The 26169-nt window shown below is 39.8% G+C and overlaps 1 protein-coding gene across 18 annotated transcripts in view; it reads left to right on the top strand.

Annotated features, from left to right (window-relative positions):
- The first annotated feature begins 8127 nt into the window (after window positions 1-8127).
- The window catches only part of LOC307045308 (uncharacterized protein), an 82364-nt gene continuing 64322 nt past the window's right edge, over window positions 8128-26169 (top strand). For 10 of the 18 annotated variants that reach the window (XR_013809845.1, XR_013809846.1, XR_013809853.1 and 7 more), the window contains exons 1-3: window positions 8181-8208; window positions 15745-15897; window positions 17518-17591. Coding sequence is in view for 7 of the 18 variants with exons in the window: in XM_079690873.1 (XP_079546999.1) it covers window positions 8189-8208; window positions 15745-15897; window positions 17518-17591 (247 nt within the window). In the remaining 11 variants the exon portion in view is untranslated. Of the gene's footprint in view, window positions 8209-8742; window positions 9483-9547; window positions 10043-15744; window positions 15898-17517; window positions 17596-26169 lie in introns of those variants that run through there. The other 8 variants (XR_013809850.1, XR_013809851.1, XR_013809852.1 and 5 more) reach the window with 6 other exon arrangements.

Genomic DNA, 26169 nt, shown 5'->3' with positions numbered 1-26169 from the left:
CAACAGTGCATTACAAGATTACAAGATATTCTGCACATTTCTAATTCTATCTGCATACATCTTAAAAGAGTATAATTAATATGTATAATATCGGTTAAAATAAGTGCTTCAACATAGTTAACATTGCAGGAAAGTTGATTGTCAAGTCCCAAAACAAACCATGCAATATATTAGACTTTAAGTACTTTGTCAGGCTTAATATTTATCTGTAGATACCCCCAAAGCTTTTTGCGTACATGTATTTAAAAGAAGACCTTAACCTAAAGTATTATTTAATCTTTTAATAAAGCCTAATTAGTTTGTCTGTTTTGCACATCCTCCTATTCATATTTTTGTACATCCGGCACTAAATTGTTGTCTTGTAGAAATCATTTACAGTATCTTCTTGATATTTTCTATTCTATATTTCTATCATTGACCTTGTAATTTCCCCTTAATTTGTATGTACTCTTAATATTTTAATGTTTTCATCAAATATAACACATTCAACATAACATGCACCAGACCTTAGGCAAGGCACGTTTATTTATATAGCACCTTTCAACACAAGGCAATTCAAAGTGCTTTACAAAAATGAAAGACATTAAGAAAAAGGCATTTAAAAACAGTCATTAAAAACACATTCTACCTGCATTTGCGATTACTCTAAACGTGTAATAATGCTTTAACCAGTAGGTGGTTTGGGTTAAAAAGCTGTCAAGTTTACAGTGTTAACACAATAATATATACTGCTGTTTCTGGTTTAGTTTACGACGGATATATTTAGTTATCAACAGACGACCACACATATATTGTTTTGATATTTGCAACACAAAAGCGATGGGAAAAACCCATTGCAACACAGAAAAGATGTTCTCAACACAACCCAGCGGTCTAGTTAACAACAAATTATAATATAAAAACAAAATATTACTATATTACCAGAAAGGTAAACGAATAGTTTCTGGTCTATTCTGAGGCCCAATCTCTGGAGATAAATAAAGAACTAAGCCACATGTGTAATATTTAATGCAGCCTAACCATTTATTACAATGCATTTATGTGATGACTTTCAAAGAGTAAAGTAAGCACTGCTGAATAAAGTATGATTTCATCTTTTACGAAACGTTTTTTTTCTCGTATGGAATACAGTCGGAGGTCAACAAATCAGAGCTTGAGGACTAATCACGGGGTTTGTCAAGCAAAGTGCCCGGTGTAGTCTCAAACGATAGCTGAGGATTATGGGTAGCGTGATTATTCTGCTCTCGCAAGAATACTTTTTAGATTGCCGGCTTGGCAGATAGCTTAACACAGAAATAAACAACCAGGAGACAGCAGCTCGGTTTTGGATATTTATTGATTAAGTTCTATTTTCATTTCCATTTTGTAAAACTGAAATACAAACAAAACTCAAAGTCATGAGACGTTGTCACATTAAACACTAAATAAACAAATAAACAAGACTAAAACAAACATTCTAAACAACAGAGTGCATGCATAAATGCTACAAACATTTCCACTGCTGTTCACAGGCTAACAAGTTTAGCATCATTCATTGTTCTTCATGTTTGCATATAATCAATTTAAATGTGCAACTAAGTATACACGGACAATATATGGAATGGTACTTGCAGACATAAAAACCCTAGGATTTGAGCAAGGGTTTAGTTGACAGGAAACAACCCATGTGCTCCATAGACAGCCAGAAACAGGAAACTACGGTAAGCATTTATGGACACCCAGTGCAAAACCCAAAACCTGGATAAACTGGTGTTTTTGAGTTGATGAGTAGTGCAAATATCACTGTAAAATCAATCGACAGTAAGGAGAATACTTATTTCCGGGTGTAAAATTGTCCGTTATCCAATGGGAATGGAAGCTCACATTGCCTTTAACTGCCGCCGACATGGACTGATGCAGTGCTTCCCTGAGCGTCAAATACTGCCGGCGATGCGAATACATTGCAATCATTTGAAAGCTCTTTGCGTCCGTTTATGAAGCTGAAGGAGACTCGGTGCGTCACAACTGCACTCTAAAGGACCCTGACCAAGCGTCGCTATTGGACTATGTAAGATTTTAGTATCTTACCCAATACCATACTGATGATACTCCTGTCACTCGCCTCAGTTACATGAATCCAATACTACCAGGAACCATTACACATCTAACACACCTTTAAAACTCATGCAAAATCAACTAATGTCACATTCAAAGCTGATTGGGTGCCATTTTGAAACTCGGAAGCAAATCATTTTTGGATTGGGTATCACCAATTCATTTTCAGTATGTAAAACCTTTGAATATAAACTAGGGCCGGGACTCGATTAAAAAAATTAATCTAATTAATTACAGGCTTTGTAATTAATTAATCGCAATTAATCGCATTTTTAATCACATATAAATATTTGACCTGAGAACAGTGAGAAGCAATTTTTTTCACATGGATTTTAGTATACCATTGAATAAGGACTGAATACATAAGCTTAAGCAACAAAACATAGTTTATTTTTTTCAAGGTGGTACTTCACAAAAACCAACAGAAAAGTGCAATTTTTGCCATAAGGTGTAGCAATAGCATATTTAGGAATATAGTACATTTCAGAGATTCAGGTAGCCTATAGGTAGGTAGACCTTCTGTAAACTATAACACTTTGTTTTTTAAGTAAAACACAATACTTTCAAGTACATTCAGAACATTGGAAACCCTGACTATTAGAAAACATCTCTCTGTTGCTTCAGAGGCCATAACAGACTTTGTTGATTTACCAACAGTTGATTTAAAAAATCTAATCAATTTCAGTCCAACTCTCTCAATAACCTTGGCCAAAACAATAAACAGTTCAACATAAAGTGCCAGTTGCACCAACAACGTAATAAATAGTTCAACATAAAGTGTACCATTTAAAATAAAATAAAAAAGTGCCAGTGATTGACCTCAATCCCTCCTATTCTTCCAATATCCTGATGAAAAATAAAATCTCTCTGTTGCATAGGCCACTGTTTGATCAACGCGAATTGGGTGTGGGTCCTTGTACTCCGAGTCGGGCTAACGTCCACGCTAGCTTCCACGCTAGCTGCTATATGTTTTGCATTGAGGTGATACTTGAGGCTTGATGTGCTGCGGTGATATGCGAATTCCTTTTTGCATAATTTGCAAACAACCGTGCTCTTATCGATGCTTCCATCCGTCCGTTTTTTAAAACAAAATGTCCCATCCACGGGGCCAACCAAAGCGGTCTCATCAGCTTCTTCGTTCACGTTTGACTATTGTTCACTGTGGTTTGTTGTTGTTTGAAGTCATGAATGTTCGTTGGTGCTCCAGTATAATCGGTACCCCTGAAACTCATCCAGTGAGAAACGTTCCGAGGTGCAAAAACAAGTGCGATTAAAATGCGTTAATTTTTGTGTAATTAATTAATCTTAATTAACGCGTTAAAGTCCCGGCCCTAATTTAAACACATTGTTGTTAATTGGAAATCTACTGTAGAAGCTGCGATAGAAGTCAGTTGACTCCACTCAATGTTGTGTATTAAATCTTGTTGAGTATCAATGTGTTATCTATATATTGAACATGCTTATGTCAGTTTGTATCTGTTTCAGTAAATATGTGTATCTAAATGTCTTGTGTGTGTTTGCCGCACTTCGTAATTGAGGCAGTGTGTGCCAACCCAGCGACAATGTAATACCACTCTAATCATCCTCTGCTCGCCCATCTGTGTGCCCAACATGAAGCTCTCTCACTTTCTAACACACACACACACACACACACCCCCCCCCCCCCACCCACCCACACACACACACACACACACACACACACACACACACACACACACACACACACACACACACACACACACACACACACACACACACACACACACACACACACACACACACACACACACAGACACACGTCGTGCAGCAAGTCAAAGATAAATAGTGCCACTTTTTTAGAGAGAAAAGCACAGACAGCCAATTAGAGGGAGAATAAGACATATAACAATTTATATAATTGTATGGAGCTTAGTAAAAATTGAATAAGAGATTTGAAAACATTGGGATGTTTCCTTTTATGTTGTCAACAGATTGATGGATTTGAACATACTTGGCAAAAAGTACCTTGTAGGGTATGAAATGTTTCCAACCCCTAATCTTTATCTTGTATGCCAGTGATTGCTTCTTATACACATCAATTCACATAAACATGTGAACACACACACACACACACACACACACACACACACACACACACACACACACACACACACACACACACACACACACACACACACACACACACACACACACACACACACACACACACACACACACACACACACTTTCATTAACATAAGTCTTTTAATAGACATAATGTCCACATTTCTGTACGACATCTGTATGACAAGTTGGGGTTTGGGTATTTGATCTTCCGGACACCCTTTTCCTTTTTCCTTAGCTTTGGCTTTCGTTGCATGCAAATCATATTTCTTTTAAAAAAGCCACGCAAAGCCAAGAAGTCAAAGAGACAAGAAGTCAATGTTTTAAAAATTCACGGCACTTCTTGTGTTCCCGTGGCTCCTGCCCCTTCTGTCCTCGTTTGCCTCCCTTTCTGCTCCCCTTGCCTCTCTTCATCTCAAACACTTGGAAATTGGATGGTCTAATTTCCAGCCACCCACTCTTGGCTGCTGTGTCCAACAGGCTGACAGTGTGGTGTTCAGCCTGTTGGACACAGCCTGTCAGTAGCCGCATGTAACATTTATAAGTGGGAAAGCTTAATTTCCAGCCCTGGAGGCAAGCTTGGCTCTCCATACCAAAATGCAACCACAGAATCAACTCCTGTTGAAAATGTCAACAGTCAGACGGTTGTACAGGATTTTATTAATTGTCTTGGGCAGATGAGTGGGCTGCGGCTTGGATTGCTTCGAGGGATCTTACGTGGTAGGGGAAGTAAGTAGAGGTTTTGGTGGTAAAGGTGGGAAAGGCATACTGTGACTATTATAACATATTCAGCTCTAATGTACAGATGTCTGGTTTGCCAGCTGAGCTGATGGCAGGCCACATGCACAGGAAAAACAAATGCATTGCAGCACAAATACATTTTGTTTAACTCTACTGAATCCAAACTCTAAATGTTCTTGATTTTTCTTCAACTTTTTAAATTTCAGTTTGAGGACCCAAGAGCTAGAACTGGATATTTAAACGCCAAGTCCTTATTGCTGAATATACTGGCAGGAATGAAGGTTAATTTCCGCCCAATCCCTAGTTCACCATTTCTCTCCAAGATACTCGAAAAAACAGTTGCAGCAGAAGTCCACACTCATCTGAACAACAATAATCTTTTTGAAGAATTTCAGTCTGTTTTCCGCTCCTCACACATTACAGAGACGGCCATGGTTAAAATCACAAACGATCTCCTGGTAGCAGCTGACTCTGGGCTCTTATCCATACTCATCCTCCTTGACCTGACTGCAGCCTTTGACACCATCTCACACCAAATCCTCCTTGACAGATTATCTTCCATTGGTATCACTGGCACATCCCACACCTGGTTTAGATCTTTCCTCTCCGGCCGTACTCACTTTGTCCAACTCAAACACTTCAAATCACAGTCCCATCCAGTCTTCACTGGTGTTCCTCAGGGTGCTGTCTTGGGCCCCTTCCTATGTATCATCTACCTTTTACCTCTCGGCCATATCTTCAGAAAATACGCAATCCAATTTCACTGCTACGCAGATGACACCCAGCTCTATTTCTCCACCAAATCCACTTCCACTCTCCCCCCCACTGCCCTTTCCGACTGCTTACTGGAAATCAAATCCTGGTTCTCATCCAACTTTTTAAAACTACACAGTGATAACACTGAGTTTCTCTTAGTTGGCTCCAAGTCCACTCTGGCCAAAACTGACAAATTCTTCCTCACTATTGACAATTCCACAGTCCCACCCTCCCCCCAAGTTAAGAGTCTGGGTGTCATCCTTGACAGCACCTTATCATTTGAAGCTCACATCAACGACATCACTCGTTCTGCTTACTTCCACCTCCGCAATATTAACCGCCTCCGCTCGTCACTTACGGCCCGTCCACACAGCGGCTTTGGAAAAAGCTTGGAGGTGGGTGTGTCTGAAGCTTGGGGGAGTTTATGCGAGCAACGCGACCAACAACCAACCACATTAATATCCCGCCCTCGACAAACAAAGCAAAGAAAACAAAGTAAACAAAGTAAACTGGATATAAACTCCCCAAACAGGCGAAAACCAGTTTCACCCACTGTCTCTGCCACCTCCCTCCATGCCTGGTTCCTCCGGTTTGTATCCCGGCAAGTAAATAGGGACTGGTCGTAAAGAACCGGGTGATTTGCTACCGCAATAACTAATTTCTCCATTTTCTTTGGAATATGGAAATGAACTGTATGTCACTCCCAGCATACACGCGGTTTGATTGGCTATTGCTTGTACTGGCAGATTTGCATAAACGGGATTTGATTGGCTGAAGCTTCTGCAGAGGCTTCAAAAGTTGAACATTGCTCAACTTTTGCAGCCTGAAACGCCAGGAAAGCTCCGCTCTGCTTCCCACAATGCAGTTATGCCCATTTAAAGTGAATGGGCAGAATGGGTATGGAAGAAGCTTCCAACGCCGCTGAGTGGACGGGCAGTTACACCCAACAGCAACGCCATCCTCATCCACGCCCGTGTTACATCCTGTATTGATTATTGCAACTCCATCCTCTCCGGTCTTCCTCACAAATCCCTGCGTAAGCTCCAACTGGTCCAAAACTCAGCCACCCATATCATTACCAGAACTCGTCCTTCCATTAATCATATCACTCCGGTTCTCCAACAACTCCATTGGCTCCCCGTTAAATACCGCATATATTTTAAAGTGTTGCTCCTCACCTTCAAGGCCCTTCACACTCTTGCACCTCCATATCTCTCTGAGCTCCTTCACATCTACACTCCCTCTCGTGCTCTCCGATCCTCCTCTGCCTTCCAACTCACTGTATCTTCTGCCCGCCTGACCACCATGGGGTCAAGAGCCTTCAGCCACTCTGCCCCCCGTCTATGGAACTCTCTCCCACAAGACATCCGCAATATGGACTCACTCTCAACCTTCAAATCCAGCCTGAAAACACACCTTTTTAAACTGGCGTATTCAAGACCTTAATTCTGCTAAACTGATGATGTTTTTAAGTCTTTGTTTTTAAGTATTTGTTTTACCTGTGTGATCTTCTTTGTTGCTTGTTTTTAATTATGCTCTGTAAGGTGTCCTTGAGAGCTTTGAAAGGCGACCATAAATAAAATGCATTATTATTATTATTATTATTATTATTATTATTATTATTAAGGTACTTAATGAAGAAGGCAAACTGTGAACAGGAACTGGCTAACAGCTTTAACAGGTCACTTTTGTTTTGCTCCCAGACTGGGCTGCATTTATTCAGCGTGATTTGTCTTAAGCACGCTCCCAACATTAACATGACCACTTTGCATCGTGGTCGTGACTTTCAACTCCAGTGATAGCCCAGAGAGTTGCTCAACAACAGTGTGCTTCTTCGGTAATGTCATCTTCTTACCGGCGAGGAGCCACACTGTGTATGACCAGCCAGGAGGAGTCACTAGTGAGGACTTCACACAAAACAACACAGCCACAATCTTTGCAGCCATCCAACTTCCATAGTCCACATTTGGTGTTTTGTCTTTATCCTTTGCAAATTGTGAGACAGCGACTCTTTAGCGGTTGGATTTTCAGGGAAAGAATCAACCATGAGAGGAGGTAGAGTTGCAAACCATGGTGACTTTATTCCAAAAACACCACAAGAGAACAGTAGCCAGCATGTATGTGTTCACTCCTCTCTGTACGTGTTCACCCCTTCCTCTCAGAATGAAGACTGGCTCATTTATAGAGGATCTTCCAAGGATGTAATTGGGATAAACCATTCACAGGTACTGATAATAAAACCACATGTCATCATAATTGTCATAAAGAACATCCACAACATCACGTTCATAGCATTACCAGTTGTTTCTACCCATTTGTTAATTTAACCCAAAACAAACTGAACAGTATAAACATAAATACATTCCCACCTAAAACAGACACCCCAGCGCCTATCTCGCCACTTGGTTTGTCCCGGAACCTTCTTTCGTCAGTGTTTGTTTCCCCCGAGGACCTTTTGGCCAAACACACTGGAGCGGACACAGGACGAAACAGCATGGGCGGCGCTGAGCATGGGTAAGCGATGGACGTAAACTTTACACAGTGTTCACTTCTACAATGAATGCAACTTAACGTCATCATATATACACGCTAATACATATTATTTGGACACAATGATTAATCTCATCCGCTGTCAATCTTACTCCACTGTTTTATTGTGTGCATAGGCCTGTCGCGATTTAGCAAATAATTGACTTATCATACGATAAATAAAAATGAACTCGATACATTTCCATTTACAGTACATGAGGATGTGACTAGCAGTTTGAAAGGATGTACTTGAATTATTAATATATATTATCATTATGTCAGTGGTCTAAAATTGTCATACAACGGTGCCGACAATATTATCGACAACACAACAACACAATTAATTATCGTGAAAAGGCCTATACATGAAACACGCACACACAAACAAATCTACAGACTTACTCCAAACTGCTAAATATATAAATTAACACACTCTCATATACTCTTTGACTCTATTTTGGCTTAGTAGAACAATAAGCAGCAGACTTTTACTTTTGTATCATTTCTACTGGATCTTAGATCTGCGCATGCGCAATACGGGTCGGGGATCGACCAACCGGCTCCCACTGCTCTGCTGTCTGTTAACGTTGTTAAGAGTGGTGGGGGCGGATCGACAGCTTGAGCAGCTGTCAACTCAACATTGTAAATAACCAGCCAAAAACGATCGCCGGTTCATCTTATTTTTGGCATGAGAATAGTTTGGGCAGCGTGAGATTGAGAGTGAAGGCGTGTGTCACACGCCAGATGCGTGAGAGTTGGCCCCGCCCAAAGCCGGCAGTCCATAGTAACGAAGTTACCTTCGTTACACAAATGTCTTCCCTCTTTTGTCTCTCTCTCTTTTTAATTTACCCACAAACGCACACACAGAGAAACACACACACAAACACGAGAGAGAGAGAGAGAGAGAGAGAGAGAGAGAGAGAGAAAAAAGCACAAACTCTAAAGAAAACAGCGAGAGAGACGGGAGAGAGGGAGACTTGAGCACTCAGAAGCTATATTTAATTAGCCCTGGATGACTAGCTGACTTGCTAGAAAAAGGCTACTTTCCCTGCACTCTTCTCTCCTGTCAAGTACCCTGTTAGTGAAACCTCCTCTCAGACAGATTGAGGGAGAGGAGGGAACAAGACACACAGAGAGAAAGCAACAGATGGAGAGGGGAGATTTAGAGTGAGAGACAAAATCGTGGGATCGGATTGAGAAAGAAAGAAAACATGGAGAGGAGGAGGAACCCTGACAGACTACATTAACGCCAATTGAAGGTTTGTTGACTTTCCCAAAACAACAGGGGCAATGTAAGCAGAGATGTTGTGTATGCGAAAGTAAATATAAGATATACTGGGCACACGGTTTCACTATGTGATTTAAAGGCCTGTTTGATTAACAGATCCATGAGTTTCAATCCATCACTGTTATTTGAAGTTAATTAAACAATATCCAGTTTCTTTAAATGGCACATTGAAATGGTTTAAATAAGATAGTTTCTTGGCATGGGGCTGGGGGTAAGTCTTAGGCAGTGACTTAATTTACATCCCAGTTGAGTGACGGTAGAAGCTATACCTGGTTTAATAGTACTACGAGATGTTATTTTACAAATCTGGAGCAGCAATAATTCTATATTTTGATAGCAAGGTAATCTTTAAAAGGATGTTGATCTTGCACCTACAAAGAATGTGTGCTTGCTTTTATTTGATTAACAAACACAGCACCTTGGTTGAAGTTGCATTGTGTTGCAGCAACAGTTTTCTTCCACAACCGCTGTGCAAACGCAATGTTTTGACCAAAATAAATGAGGCTCCTACTTTTTTGGTCAATTTGAAATGTAAGTATAACCGTGCGGAACAACTTTCTACCTTTTCTTCTGCTAAATAGTTTGCATGCTTTGTGAAGGGGTTTTAAATAACATACATTTCACACAGGAACTCTTAAGCAAGAACACCCTAGTACATTCTTAAACTTCTACAAAAAGAAATAAAAACTGTCTGACGAAACTGTCTTTAAAAAATTGAAAAGGCGGAGATAATAAGTGACAATGTGACATCAACCGTTGCAGTTTTACTTACTTTGACCACTTAAACCTCAACAGGTGGATTGTAAATTTCAAGCATAGCGACCTACATGACATCACTACTCAACTAATTGCCTTTATCAATTTACTTGAGACAATTTGTTTAGCAAGACAGGACTTGTGAGTGACTTGTAACAGTATTTTGCAATGAGATTTTTACCCATGTTCTGATTCTGATTCTGATGTTAGAACTGTCATTACATGCACTTTCTTTCTTTTAGAAATACAACTCTCACAACAAGTTCTTGCTGGAGAGTGAAGCATCAAACAACACATTAGAGACTATTTTTAGGGAGCATTGCACTCTGCCCAATGTGAACTGTCAAGTAGCTCTTTTTTTGCTTCCTTCTTCTGCCAAAGGCTGCTGAGAAACTAGAAAAATCCTTTCAAAGAATCAGATTTCAAAAGTGTATTTGAACTAGGGCTGGGCGATATATCGAGTTTACACGATACATCGTGGATTGCACTCCATGCGATGTCGTAAATGACCACATCGTGAACATCGAGTATTATGTTGTCAAATCAATTTCCCGCCGCGGCCAAAATTAGCTTTCCTTTCTCCCTCATAGACACAGTCACACACGCAGACACACACGCAGGCCCCGTCTAACTTGCACACAAACATTACACACATGCACAGTGACAGAGAGCAGGGCTCGACATTATAAATGGCCCGCTGGCTCGGAAGCACTATTTAGACACCCCGGGCCAGCATAACGTACTTTCCACTTGCCCACTCGGGCCACTAAAAATATTGCTTTAAAAAAATAAAATTGTCCAGTGGTATAGGTACTTTGACAAGCAATTTTGTTAAATTGTTTCGTTTATTAACGCTACAACATAGCGTTTCGTGATCGTGAGGCGGTTGTCGTTGTTGGGTGAAAGGCAAACGGGAGCCTGCTCGCGCTGGCTTCGCAGCAGCTGTTTGCTGCAGAGCCAGCGCGAGCAGGCTCCCGTTTGCCCGTGACCGCCGGGCAAAAAACTATCTTCAAATAAAATAAAGTCACCGGAGGAGTTAAAGGAGAGTTAAAGAAGAGTGACAGGGAGCATGAGAAGAAGAGGGAGAGAAAGTTTCAGCCAGCTTGATCGATGGAGTTGGCTTCTAGTGGTGCAGCGACGCGTCCTAAAACCCTTTTATAATCTATCGATTAGATTTATGATTCGAAAATTATAAAAGTAGGGTAGACATGTGGAGATTATCCGGCTGAAAAAAACGTGCATTTATCAAAAAGGTTTGTTTTCCACAGACCTTATTTCCAGCTATTTTCCAAAACCATGTGGAGAAATCCCATTGCTTTTTTGTCGAGGGAACCAGCAGCTTCCTTCCTGGTTTAGGACGCGTCACTGCACCTCTCAATATGATGCCCATAAACAAGGTCTTCTGTCGGCTCTGTACATCAATGCCGACCTATGCTGACAAGTAAGTGAAGAGTAGAAAATATAAAAGGTATTGGCTATAGGGAAATGTCCCAGCAGTTTAGGAGAATGAAGGTTATAATCTAATCTAATACATAGCCATTACATGTCTAATTCCTGATAATGACAGAAAGACAGAAAGCGCATTATACTACTAATAATAATAATACTACTCATAATAATAGCAGACATTTTTGAACAATGACCACAATATCATTATTTTCATAAACCAAATATGAACAATTGAGGAAAATGAGGAAGAACTGATGATTCAAATGTTGTAGTACAAGTAGTAATGTAGTTAGTGCATAAATTACTATTGCAACAAATGTGTTAATTTTCTTCATGATTAGTCGATTTGTTTTAATGCAGACATATGTTGCAGGGACTACTAGAATCATCATACTGGCGTGACTGTAAACATCAGGGGGTTAAAAATTTTTTAGAGGACATTTCAGAATATCGCGATATAGTCAGTAAATATCGCGATATCATTTAGAGACCATATCGCCCAGCCCTAATTTGAACCAGCCTGTCCTCCTACAAAAAACAACCAAATAGGTTGATTGTTCAGCAGTTTATAACGGCCCATAGTCACGTTTTAAAGTGTAGCAACTCTAGTGGTTGTGTAAGAAACAACATGCTCCCATTGATTGCAAACGCTCCGAAGGGTCGTTTATTCACAAATAACCTTCTCTGGAAAATCCTAAATTGTGGAATAGATTGGCCATTAAAATGCTTTTTGATTAGATTTCTAGCGAGAAGTGTATATTGTACTTTTAGAATCTACATCCAGTGGAGGTGTAGGATGTATAGTTTGATAGATGTTACGAAGATGATTTGAGGTCTCGCCAGGAGAGCGTGTATACAGTATACTACGTATTTCCGCAGTTTCCATGTAAAGTTGGCGTCAATCCTCACGGGGTGAAAACAGTATTTCCGGTCTCTAAGTTTTCATAATAAAACCGGAAGTATTCCCCTCACTGTCAAATGACTACACAGTGATATATGCATTACTCATCCACTAAAAAACATCAGTTTATCCTTGTTAATTACACGATATTGATTGGTTTAAATTGTGTGCAATGCTTTTGTGTTTTTCCCTTTTGATTCGGAGAAACAAATAGTTTTTTCGGAGTTTGTACACTACAGAGTTTCCGAAGACACTACACTACCCAGAATCCTTAGCTATCGTTTGGGACTACAACATTTGCTTTGCTTTAAAAACCCCGTGATTAGTCCTCAAGCTCTGTGATTGGATGTTGGAGTGGCAGTGTGACAAGGTTAAGCCGAGCGTCAAACAGCTCTTTGAAATGGAATGTAACCACGGCACACTATTCAAAACTGGACTCGAACGGGTCCAGCAGCATACTTTGTTCTACTCCACTACAATTCAGAGGTTAACCTGGTATTTTTACTCCACTACATTTATTTTAGTTACTTTGCAGATTCTGATTAATGATGTGGAATATAAACAACCCTTAAATCAGCCCTCCTATTAACATCTTTGGAAGTCCTCCACTAGCTGTTTTATTGTAGAGATCACTACAGTATCTTCTTGATATTTTCTATTCTGTATTTCTATCATTGAGCTTCTACTTTCCCCCTATTTTGTATGAAGGCTACTCTTAATATTCAAATGTTTTCATCAAATATAACATATTCAACAACAAAATTCAATAACGTGCTTTAACCACTAGGCGGTGCGGGTTAAAAAAACAGTGCTCTAGTAGTTAATAAAACATAATAATATCAAACATAATATTACTATTAACTTTATTGTGAAATTAAAACAGAACGGTAAAAAAAAAAGTTTCAGTCTCTCGATTTTAAGCTTATGCATTGTACCATGAACCTGTATAGACCTCTAACAGTCAACTTCATGAGGAGTTGGAAAGGTAGTTTCTGAAGATGTTACAAATAACACACATCATACAATGCCATAATAACTTTGTATTATTAGTGTAGGACACTTATGTATGTATAACATCTGAAGATGTGTCATTTTATTCATGTTTTCATATAATTGTACAGGATATTGCTATAATATTTCACATATTGTAGTTCTATATAACTACAATATGTGAAATATTATAGCTGATAATGTATATATATATATTATATATGATATATATCATGTAATATATCAGATATGAATGTGTATACACATTCATATCTGATTTGTAAAACATCACAGACAGAAAGGTATATCATTTAATGGTAAGCTATTGAAATTCTGATTCCATAGATGTGTCTCCCATCACCCAAAACCCCTGACTATTCTCTCAACTCAGTATTTACATTCTTTAATTCAAAGAAAATCAGTAATATCTTTAAAAACGACAAGTCCCTTTCTATCAGCTGTGCACCGTTATGGTGTAAATACAGCCTATTTACCAATTGGATCAAATGTAAAAGTCAGCCGAATTACTATTGATACTGCAAGGAGACGTGTTGTGTGAAAAGAAATGGAAGATGTTGTTTAATTGCTGATATATTTATGATCCACGTAACGTATTCAGTTTCGGCGGCATTTCTTCCAGTTTGTCCAGAAGTCTGCTAATCAGGGCTCTATAAATAAAGAACTACGGCAGATATGTCATATTTAATGCAGCCGAACCGTGTATTTCAATGCCATGTGATGACTTTCAAAGAGAAAAGTAAGCACACTCGGAATAAAGTATTATTATTATTATTTATTTTAAAAATGTTTTTGGATTTCATATCGCATAAACACCATATCCCAAGGTGCATTGCGGCTAAAACATCCAATCACCGAGCTTGAATAATAGCTGATGATTATGGGTAGTTCGATGTTTTAGCCTATCAAAACATCTGAAAAAAGAAATGTGTCTCTCAGAATCGAAAAGGGAAAAACCTATGGGAAAACATAAAAGCATTCGACACAATTTAAACCAATTAATGTTGTGTAATTAACAAGGATAAACTGATGTTTTTTAGTGGATGAGTACTGCAGGTATAGCTTTAAAATAATTTGACAGTGAGGGGAATATTTCCGGTTTTATTATGAAAAAGCCTCACCCAGTGAGGGTTGACGCTAACTTTACATGGACGCTGCCGCATATACACGTTCTCCTGGAGACCTCAAATCATCTTCGTAATATCTATCAAACTATAGATCCTACACATCCACTGGACGTGGATTCTAAAAGTACAATATACACTTGTCTCATCGGTGCTTTCAGCCCTCCCTTCCTCTGACTCGTTCCAACTCCTGTCTCCAAACTCTGCTGCAGAAACTCTCCTCTCTACTCTTTCATCCTCTCTGGACTCTCTCTGTCCTCTCAAATCTCGGCAGGCTCGTCAGTCCCCTCCTGCTCCCTGGCTAAATGACGCACTGCGTGCTAATAGAACCATCCTTAGGGAAGCAGAGCGGAAACGTTGGAAATCCAAACACCATGACGACCTCCTAACCTACCAGGCTCTCCTCTCCTCTTTCTCTGCTTCAATTTCTCAGGCAAAAAGCACTTTCTTTCAAGATAAAATCCATTCTTCATATTAACCCCAAAAAACTATTTTCCATCTTTTCCACCCTCTTAGAACCGCCCAAAGCCCCTTCCCCCTCCTTCCTTCTGTCAAGCGACTTTGTTAACTACTTTGAAAAAAAGGTTGATGATATTCGCTCTTCTTTTTCTGACTCACCTTTACTCACCGCTGGGTCACCAGACCCACCTTTCACCCACACACTGACCTCCTTCTCCCCTCTCTCTCCAAGTGAGGTTCTTACCCTCATTACCTCTGCCCGGCCTACTACCTGTCCTCTGGACCCTATCCCCTCAAACCTCCAGCAGACTATCGGTCCTGATATTCTACCGTTTCTCACCCATTTCATCAACACTTCTCTAACTTCTGGTCACTTTCCAAACAGTCTCAAGGAGGCAAGAGTAAACCCTCTCCTAAAGAAACCCACTCTCAACCCGTCTGATTTTATAAACCACAGGCCTGTCTCTCTCCTCCCGTTCCTGTCTAAAACACTTGAACGCGCTGTCTTTAAACAACTCTCCTTTTATCTCCATCAGAACAACCTTCTGGATCCGCACCAGTCTGGTTTCAATGCAGGTCACTCAACAGAAACTGCCCTCCTCGCAGTCTCTGAGGAATTGCACACTGCTAAAGCAGCCTCCCTCTCCTCTATCATCATCCTTCTGGACCTGTCTGCTGCATTCGACACAGTGAATCATCAGATCCTCCTTCACACTCTCCAAGAATTTGGTGTTTCAGGCTATGCACTTTCCCTCCTCACCTCATACCTCAAAGACCGTACCTACAGGGTAACTTGGAGAGGGTCAGAGTCCGACCCTTGTCAATTAACTACAGGGATCCCTCAGGGCTCTGTTCTTGGTCCCCTCCTCTTCTCCTTGTACACAAACTCGCTCGGATCTGTCATCAGCCCGCATGGTTTTTTATACCACTGCTACGCTGACGACACCCAATTAATTCTGTCCTTTCCCCGCTCAGAGACCCAGGTCATCGCACTGCTTGTCTAGTTGACATCTCTCAGTGGATGTCTGCTCACCACCTCAAGTTCAACCTTGACAGGACTGAACTGCTTTTCCTTCCGGGAAAAGATTGTCCCACTCTTGACCTAACAATCAACATCGGCACCTCTACTGTTTCCCCGACTCAGACTGCAAGGAATCTGGGTGTAACCCTAGATAACAAACTGTCCTTCACTGCAAACATCGCTGCTACAACCCGCTACTGCAGATACATGCTTTACAACATCAGGAGAATACGTTCCCTCCTGATCCAGAAAACGACACAGGTTCTGGTCCAGGCTCTCGTCGTCTCGCGCCTAGACTGCAACTCCCTCCTGGCTGGTCTACCTGCATGTGCCATCCGACCTCTGCAGCTCATCCAGAATGCAGCGGCTCGTCTGGTCTTCAACCTTCCAACATTTTCCCACACCACGCCGCTCCTCCGCTCACTTCACTGGCTCCCGGTAACTGCTAGAATCCACTTCAAGACAATGGTACTTGCGCATGCTGTGAATGGATCTGGCCCTTCCTACATCCAGGACATGGTTAAACCGTACACCCCAGCACGTACACTCCGCTCTGTATCGCCAAACGGCTCGCTGCACCCGCACTGCGAGGGGGACCCAAGTTCCCATCAGCAAAAACACGTCGGTTTGCTATCCTGGCTCCAAAATGGTGGAATGAGCTCCCCATTGAAATCAGGACAGCAGAAAGCATACACATCTTCCAGCGCAGACTGACTATTCATCTCTTTCGACTCCACTTCGAGCGATAGAATTAATAACAAAGAATTTCTAACAAAGCACTTATATACTAATAAAGGACTGGCTTATCTAAAGCCAGTTGAGTAGCACTTGAAATGTTTTGGCTCTATGAAACCTGATGGACAGTACTTATATGATTCTGTTTTCTTCAAGTTTGTATCTTCCTGGTCGAATGCACTTATTATAAGTCGCTTTGGATAAAAGTGTCAGCTAAATGCAATGTAATGTAAAAAAAGCATTTTAATGGCCAAACTATTCCACAATTTAGGATTTCCCAGAGAGGGTTATACCTGAATATACGACCCTCCGTAGCGTTTGCATTCAACGGGAGGTCGAAAACTTTAAAACCTGATTATAGGTCTTAATAAGCGCTTGAACAATCGACCTATTTGGTCGTATGAGTTGGAGGACTTGTTGATTTGAACACATACAAAACAACTAATCGGACAGATTTGTTTGTCTCTTAGCTGTAAACACATTGAAGATATCCTCCTCACTCACCTGAACTGTCACTGATATGAGGAACTGTTTTCCTCTCTCATTCTCACAGGCTGGTGTTTTCCATTCCTGAGATACCTATGTCCACATCCTCCACCCTCCACACATTTCAGGGAGCTGCAAGTGGTAGGTAATAAATCTAAAGCATGTTTGATATGATTGCCGTAGCGATTCAATTAAGTTGAGTAAGATTTAATCTAGGAACCCTTCCCTCTGCCAGATAATATTTGCTGACTATCAATCCCAACCGACTCTCTTCTCTTTATGGAAAAATTGGCTTGATAATCATCTTTTGTGTCCTCATGTAAACGTTATTCTTTCCTTATTCACCTATCTGTCTTTTTATGTTTCTTTATTCCTGGTTGGGACAGGTACAGGTTTAAAGTGGAATGAAGTCAAATATATTATGCTGTGTTCATGTCAACAGCTTCTGCTTTATAAATAGTTAATGTTAACATTCAAGTTGTGATCATGACTCGTGTTAAATAAACTGACTTGACGTTAATAACACACAAAAGTGCCTGAAAAATATTGCTTATGTTTTATGGTCTGTATGATAGCATTGGAGAAGCCAGCAAGAGTAAACTAGATGAGTAATTTATCCACCCAAACAACCCAAACAATGTCGACAACTTTTTGATTTTCTTTATAAAAGAAGCTAGCTGCAATAGCTCCAAAAGTTGCTACACATGGCGCCTTTAACTGTTTTAAATTGTGTGAAAAAACATTTATAAAAGAAGACTTTTACTGTGCAAGATGATGAATAGGATTCTAGTTTTGTTAAGCATGTCAAGCATGCAAACCTGAAAGAATGGCTCTGTTGGTCAGATCACCTGTTCAAAACTGTTAGATGGATTGCAAATACATTTTATACAGACACTATTTTCCCAAGATGATAAACCTTCTAGATTTAGGTCATCCCCTGACAAATTTTCCTTCACAACAAAAATGCGTACAAACGTTAATGGTTTATCCCTATTACATCACCAGGTGCTTGAAAGTTGTGGTTTAAAGTCTAATGTGCACAATTATTGGATGGAGTGCCATGAACTCTGATACAAACATGTATGCCACCCTCAGGAAGAATTACATTCCCATTAAGTGCTATCATCAGAACAACATTTCAGTTCTTACAATTTTTTGATTGAATGCACCATTCAGGTAATGCGTCGGAATCCTGCTGTTTATGTTATTTTCTCATAAATGATCGCCGTGCTGCACATTATCACTAACCAACACATCACAATCCGTCCAAAAAATATTTTGTACTTATAGTGAAAACTAACCTTGGATGATGGGTTAGTAGACTAAAAGCTTTAGGAATCCAAAGTACAACATATAATAAGTACCCTGTATCAAGATTTGATTCAAAACAAGTGATATTTGACCTTTTTAGACAGATTTAGCAAAAAAAACCTCTTCTGGGGCCATTTGGGTGGATTTTCCTTATCTCTGGCCCCCCTTCTTCGATTTTGACATGTGACATCTCTTTCTGACCGTTAGAGCCAATAGAAACTAAGGGAAATCGTCCCGCACACACTCATGTAAAAACAAAAAAGGTTGCGTCCTTGCGCATTCAATCTTGCTACAGAGCGTAGGAATGGCCTGCTCTGATATTTGAAAACGGTATTGCAGTTTTATTGCTTATAGATTATCAGAACATTTCAAAGGGGACACAGTCACATTGGATATTAACCTATGGATTAACTACAGCAGTGACCACCAACTGGCGGCCCGCGGGCCACATCCGGCCCGCCATACATTCTCATCCGGCCCGCACGATGGGGGTGACTGTGGCGTTGGCGGAGTTGTTAGTGCGTTCGCCCCCCACCCATTTTTTTTTTACAACGTCTCGTGAGTAATGTGCAGTAACGGAGAGACAGCAGCTGCGGGACAGTAGAATGCGTACTGCGAAACTTTCCCTGCCTTGAAGAAGAATTGATCCTTCATTGTGAAGAGTCTGGTTAATGCGCTCCGCACCACAGCAGTAGCAACGCTGACAGAGTCCAACAGAGAGGCAGGAGCTGCGGGACAGTAGCCTCTAAGCAGGGTTGGGTGGTAACGGAATACATGTAACGGCGTTACGTAATCAGAATACAAAAATCAAGTAGGATAACTATTCAGCTAGCGTAACATTTGAAAAACTAGTAATCTGATTACAGTTACTTTCGTAAACCTGAAGTGAATACATTTTGGAATACTTATTGGAATTATTGGTGGAAAGGTTTCCTCACAAAATGTAATATTCATTACCGGCAGAACTGTGTGCACACTGCACAGCGCTGCAGCATGTCTGAGCGAGAGAGAGATGCAGCGTGTCTGTCAGGCCCTGCCCTCGCACGCAGATGAGAGAGAGAGAGATCTCTTTTCAAATATATTGAAAGTTAGAAACGGAGATGGTTAGATAAAATGTGCAAGATGACGTTTATGTAGCATTTCTTTATTGTCGAAATGATGACATTTCATAACGGGATCAAATCAAAGTGAATGGCCTGCTGCTGCTGAATGCATGGGGAAGTGACTGGAACAAGTTTTAAAAGTTATTACATTGTTTCAGATAATAAATAATAATGATAATTCATTCTATTTAGGGGCGCCTTTCAAAGCACCCAAGGACAACTTACAATTCATAACATATTCCAAGGAAAGGTTTTAAAACAGTACAAAGAATGCAGTCCGGGTGATGTGCAGATGAGAGGGAGCTGTCCAGAATGACACCAAGATGTTGTGTTTGAGGTCTTGATAAGCCATTAAAACAGTAAAATACGTGTCTCCTGTTCACCAAAACATACCCATATGTTATGGAAAAAGAAAGTATTCCAAAAGTATTCTATAAGTAATCTGAAGACGTTACTTTTTTAAGACACGTAATTGTAACTGTATTCCGATTACTTTCAGAGCATGTATTCAGTAACTGATTACATTTACAAAGTAACCCTCCCAACCCTGCCTAGAAGTGATCCTTCGTTAGCCTGAAGAGTCTGCTAAGCTTTATGCGGTCCGCAGTACCTGAGCACTTCAAAATTCTGGGCTATATAAAATCGCTGGCCCGCGATAGTGTCTATTGGATACATGTTGGTCCTTGGACAAATGGTGATCCCTGAACTACAGCATCGTTTTTTTTTTATCATTTTAATGCCATTGAAGACCAGTTTTGACCAGGCAAAACCAAGGTAAGCCATGTTAGCGTTGTAGGCTACCTAGCGCCATATGTTTTGATGTACGTTTTTGTTGATAACGTCGCGAGTTTGTATCTTTCAGTGTTGTGGTAGGCATCGTTAGATGCTGTGTCTTTACGATCATAAACGATGTGTTGGATGTGCAGCTAGGATTAGGCCTGTCACGATAATTAATTGTGTTGGACGATAAATTTTTCTGGAAATTATTGCGATAAACGATAATATTGTCGGCGCCGTTTTAAGACCATTTTAGACATAATGATAATATATAATAATAATTCAAGTACATCCTTTCAAACTTAACTTTTTATTGAACATTCAACATTGCAAACGAAATGTGAAATAATATTAAAATATATAAATGATATATAATAAATAAAACAAATTAATTAAATTATAATAAATTAATTAAATCACACACAACCAAAACAATAAATTAAATAGAGTCAGGCTGGAAAATAGAGCTCTCTCTCTCTCATATATATATATATATATATATATATATATATATATAAATAAATAAATAAATAAATAAATATGAGCACACATTATCTCACAAGCAAAAAAAACCTCCTTAAAACAAGTCAAGTGTACAGTTCACTGTCAAAGACCCAGATTCCTCAACAGGCCATATCCAAATCTGTTTTTCTAAGTTTTCGAGCAAGGAACACCAACATGTTTGCATTGTCGGGCGGGGGCTCTCCATCTCCAGCTGCCGTGTTTGCTCCCAGCTGGGAAAACGGAATGGGGTGGTTGTGTTTTAGGTGGTTTAAAATGCGTGGTATTGCCTGCTTTTGTCGCTACCTTTTTTAAACCAATGTGACACACCGCCCGGCTCATTCAAGTCCGTAGGTTCGCCTCGTTGATTTGGTTTGAATCCAAAATACTGCCACACCGGAGAATCGAGATGTGTAGTTAGGTTTTGTAACCAATTCCATTTCACTTTAAATTCCCCGCGAGTAAGTCACACGTTGTTTCCCGCTTGTCGCTCTATTATTAATTTGGCTGCGACGCTGCTGCATGTGCACGCGGAGTGTCCTGACCTGGCTGTGTGTCAGCCCCGCCCCTCACAGCGCGCCTGGCAGCCACAGCGCTCCAGGCTAAAATGCTGGTCACATCTTTATGTAAACGGCAATTTATCGAGCTCAGAAAAGTTATCGAGTCCATTTTATTTATCGTACGATAAGTCAATTTATCGATTATCGCGACAGGCCTAGCTAGGATAAGTAATAAGAGAGCTAGGAGTCATCTTCGGTGCAGTAATAGGTTAGCATTTTTCGCTCGGGGCTAATTCAGAGGCTCACTGTTAGCATTGTGTGTTTTTTTTTTTTTTTAAATGAAAAAGTTACATTAGTTTTTTCCCGTTATATGGATATAAAATATTCATAGTTTATTGCTAGCATGTACATGTTATTATTGAGAGCATGTTAGCATTCTAACTCAGCAGTGCTTCAAGTCCAGCCTCTGGAGCCCAGAGGTGTTGGACTGTAGACGTTTAGTCTTGTTAAACCATTACCCAACTAACACTGAATATATATCGTCACCTTGAGTTGTCCAATAATTTGAATTTTCCTCTTTTGCAGCCATGGTTTGTTATTAATGTACAAGCCTGTCATTTTTATTCATTGAATTCCTATGCTGTCTGATGTTTCTTACATTTTGTGTGTGATGGAATCGGAGCAGTCAAGGCTCCCATCTCTGTAATTTGTGACGGTAATTACAGGGAGCTCTTATCTCATGCAAATCATTCATTCATATTGCAGATGTCCTGTGTTAACAATTACTTGTACGCTGTTTCCATCCAAATAGCACTTATCTCTACTCCTGTTTCTCTCTCTTTCTTCCCTGCAGCCACGCCCTCTTTCTCCCTGTCTGTCTACCTTGATAAATTGCAGCGGGTTGGGAATGCACATCCACGGGGAAATGATAAATATCCATAGAGAATGGATTCACAATCTTCAAACACCCGTCTAAAAGACAGCTCTCACCCCTGAGGAAATACTTCAACTCTATTTCTCTCTCACTTTTTCTTTCTTTGTATCTTATTCCCTCTCTTTAAAAACCCTTTATAACTCTTTTTTTTTCCTTCTCCATCTATGTCTACACACTTCTTACATTCACCACCCACAGGAAACACTTCAGTGCTCTCTCGGCGTCTATTTTTCTCACTCATGGTCCTAAAAGCCAATTTGGAGGTCTTGACATCCAGACTTTCATATATCCCCTGAGTTAAGCGAGTGAAATAAACACTAAACCTTTCCCCTGTAAGACATTTCTAGAGATGTGAAATTTTGAGAGGTTTGTGTACAGGTACAGGTCTCCTGCTGCAATGTATTTACAAAGACTAATTATCCTCAAGTTAAATACTGGGGAGACTTTATATAAATTAAATTAAATGGAATAATCTGGACAATGATTTGGTTTCACTAAGATACTAACACAAATCGACACTGAGAGGTCTGACTTGGCATCGATTTGGGAGTGGGCCGTGTGAAAAAGAGAGACCATTTCTGTGCGAGTCAGCTCAGAGCGGATATCGATCTGAAATTGTCAAATATTTGAACACCCTGTGAGTTCTTGGTTCAATCCTCTGTATTTGAACAACCATCAAAACTGGCAGCCACCACATGAAGTATAAGTCCAAACAAGAAAGCTCTTATTGTTTTTGGGGAATTGTGTCAGCCTGTAATGGAATACTTGAAGCATTACATTCTAACCACTGTAAATCCATTTGGGGGATGAAAACAATTCAACCAGTTATAATTTCAAAAACACCGGCCAGCTGTCTGCTAACACAGGATTTGCCAAAGCTCAAGATGTTTGCTTTTTTTTTTAATAATAACTAATTCCATCTATTGTTGTATTGCAAGAAGTTTTTCAACATAATTGTTGGCACAACACATTTTAAAGAGCTTTCTTTTCCCCTCTTTCGCTTAAAGTCTGTCTAACTATGTTCCTACCAGCCTGACCACACACACACACACACACACACACACACACACACACACACACACACACACACACACACACACACACACACACACACACACACACACACACACACACACACACACACACACACACACACACACACACACACACACACACACACACACACACACACACACACACACACACACACACACATCTCGATGACCAGGACTGACAGGGGTTTCCAATCTTCTAAGGTAAACAGTCACCATGTTTAGACAAGGGGAAATCAGAGTTTGATCCCTTTGCTCCCTCTATGTCTCTCTCATTTGTATTGGCATTGACAAACATACTTGTAAAGATGTATTATACATTTTGGCAAACACATGCACACAGAGTGAAGAGGTGTTGCAGATTTCATCCAATGTGAAAGGAGAACAGATCATGTTCAAACATATCTATCAGGAGTATCAATGAGTTTTCATTGCACTTGTGAAATGTGTTGCTCTTTGACTGTTTCTCTCAATTGTTCACATGCAAAGATGAGATAGTGATTTGTGAACATTGTAAGAAAAGTTGCTCCCAGCCAAAAATAATGAAAGTTTAATTTGCAAAAGCACAAGAGTCATATCCATAAATTGCTAAAAGTAATATGCCCACTCCACTTGACAATATATTCAACAAACAATAAACTTGTGCAAAAGTAGAATCCAAGTTTATAATTTGACTTATTCGAGTCACTTGTGTAAACTGTGGTGCTCGTGTCATGCCTGAATTATCAAGAATTAGATTTCCCAGGAAACTGAATCAACTTGGTGGGTCACATTCATTTAAAAAATGATGACAATAAATGATGCTTCTAACAATAACAATTACATACTTTCCCCCCCTTAATTTATCAGACAAGAATGAAGGGAGAGGCAAAAGAAAGATGAAAGAGAGGATAAAGAGACATTTGATTAAGTTAAGACTTTCAATTTCAAATTAACTGATTGATGTTATAATGTATTCCTCACTAATGTGTTGATTTGAATACTTTTCTAATTAAGTTCAAATTAATTATTTTTCTTTGGTTATTTCTAGTAAAACATAAAAGAATATAGACACAGGAAACAAATATACAACAACATTTTGATATAGAGCCACAGAGTATAGCCAGAAGAAACTTAATACATCAGGAAATGTAAATGCCACTTGAATAACATGTGCATGTGAAGTATTCATAATACATTCAATATAACAACCTCTGCCTTTAAACATTGTTTGTAAACATGGTAATTTCTTCTATGAAGCTTATACAGTCTCACAAGAACTGCACGTTTAAGAGTAGAACAACATCATGTTACAAGGTTATCTTAAAGTTAAGCTTTTTATGCTTTATGTCCTGGGGCCTCATTTATAACGCCGTGTGTAGGATTCACTTGGGAAGGTATCTTACGTAGTAGAAATCCAAAAATGTTGGTTATTTTGGGGAAGTCGAGATAAATCATATTGTTTTGGTGGATGCAGTTTGAACCAGAGTAGCAGCATGGAGGTTGGATCGTCACCAAAATAAATAACCAAGTGGTCCGAAAAAGGTTAATGACAAAAAAAATACACATAGCCTTCCTCAGGCAGTGTGTTTGTACCGGGGACAGGAGACCCCCCCCCCCTTGATGAGAAACTGTAAGAAATGATCGGGGAATCCCTCCGGAGTGGAGTCATGACTTAATTTCCATACCACCTGTGTTTTACAAGCGACTCATCAAGTCTTGGCAAACGGCATAAAACATGATTAAACGTGATAGTATATAAAACCATGCTTGTATCTACAACCTATAGAAATGCAAAACGGCGTCAGTTTAGACGTAATTCTATCCTCGCTTACCGTATCATTTATGAGAAAACATTTCATAACATTAGCACAAATATTCGAGGTGATTTTAAATAACATATCCGTATTTATTTATTTCTCCAAGTTATGTTTGTGTGCACTGAGGAGTCTCAAACAGGCGTTTGTTAAATCATTTTAAGATTGGCTTTAATCAATTTGTGAAAATGAATTCTTCATATATGATAAATGAGAGGTAACATTTTATTTATGGTATTATTTCCACATATTTCTCTCCATTCTTCCTTCTGCCAACGGTGTCGCAGTTTTTCGTCTCTCCCGTTTTTGTGCTTAGTGCGTACGCATGGGTTAGCGTTTGCGTGGAGGACCGCACGTTTTTCCGTCAAGTTAGTATTTTATAAATCGCAAACATTGCGTAAAAACTGCCGTACGCCTTTTTTTTTGCGTATATCCCTTTATAAATGAGGCCCCTGAACAGCGAGAAAATAAACCTGGTGGTGAGATTGTTTTTGTCAACTGTTGTCAAAAAGGTCAAGAGTTGCCTTTGTGATATTCAATGTAAAACACTGCCACTGAAGGACTTAGGAAGAAGTCACGATTACAATGCAATAATATAAAACCGAGAATGCTGTGAAATTCCATCATATAGAAATTAATGCGCTTGGAAACAGACAAAGGTTGAGTGGAAATAAACCCTGCATGTATTGTCAGTCACTCATGGCCTTCATCATTTTTTCATAGCTTGAAATCCTCTGTGTAACTG

The sequence above is a fragment of the Notothenia rossii genome, assembly GCF_949606895.1.
Source record: "Notothenia rossii genome assembly, chromosome: 6".
Taxonomy (NCBI): Eukaryota; Metazoa; Chordata; class Actinopteri; order Perciformes; family Nototheniidae; genus Notothenia; species Notothenia rossii.
Note: the sequence above shows the minus strand (reverse complement) of the source record. Positions and strands in the feature narration are given on the sequence as shown.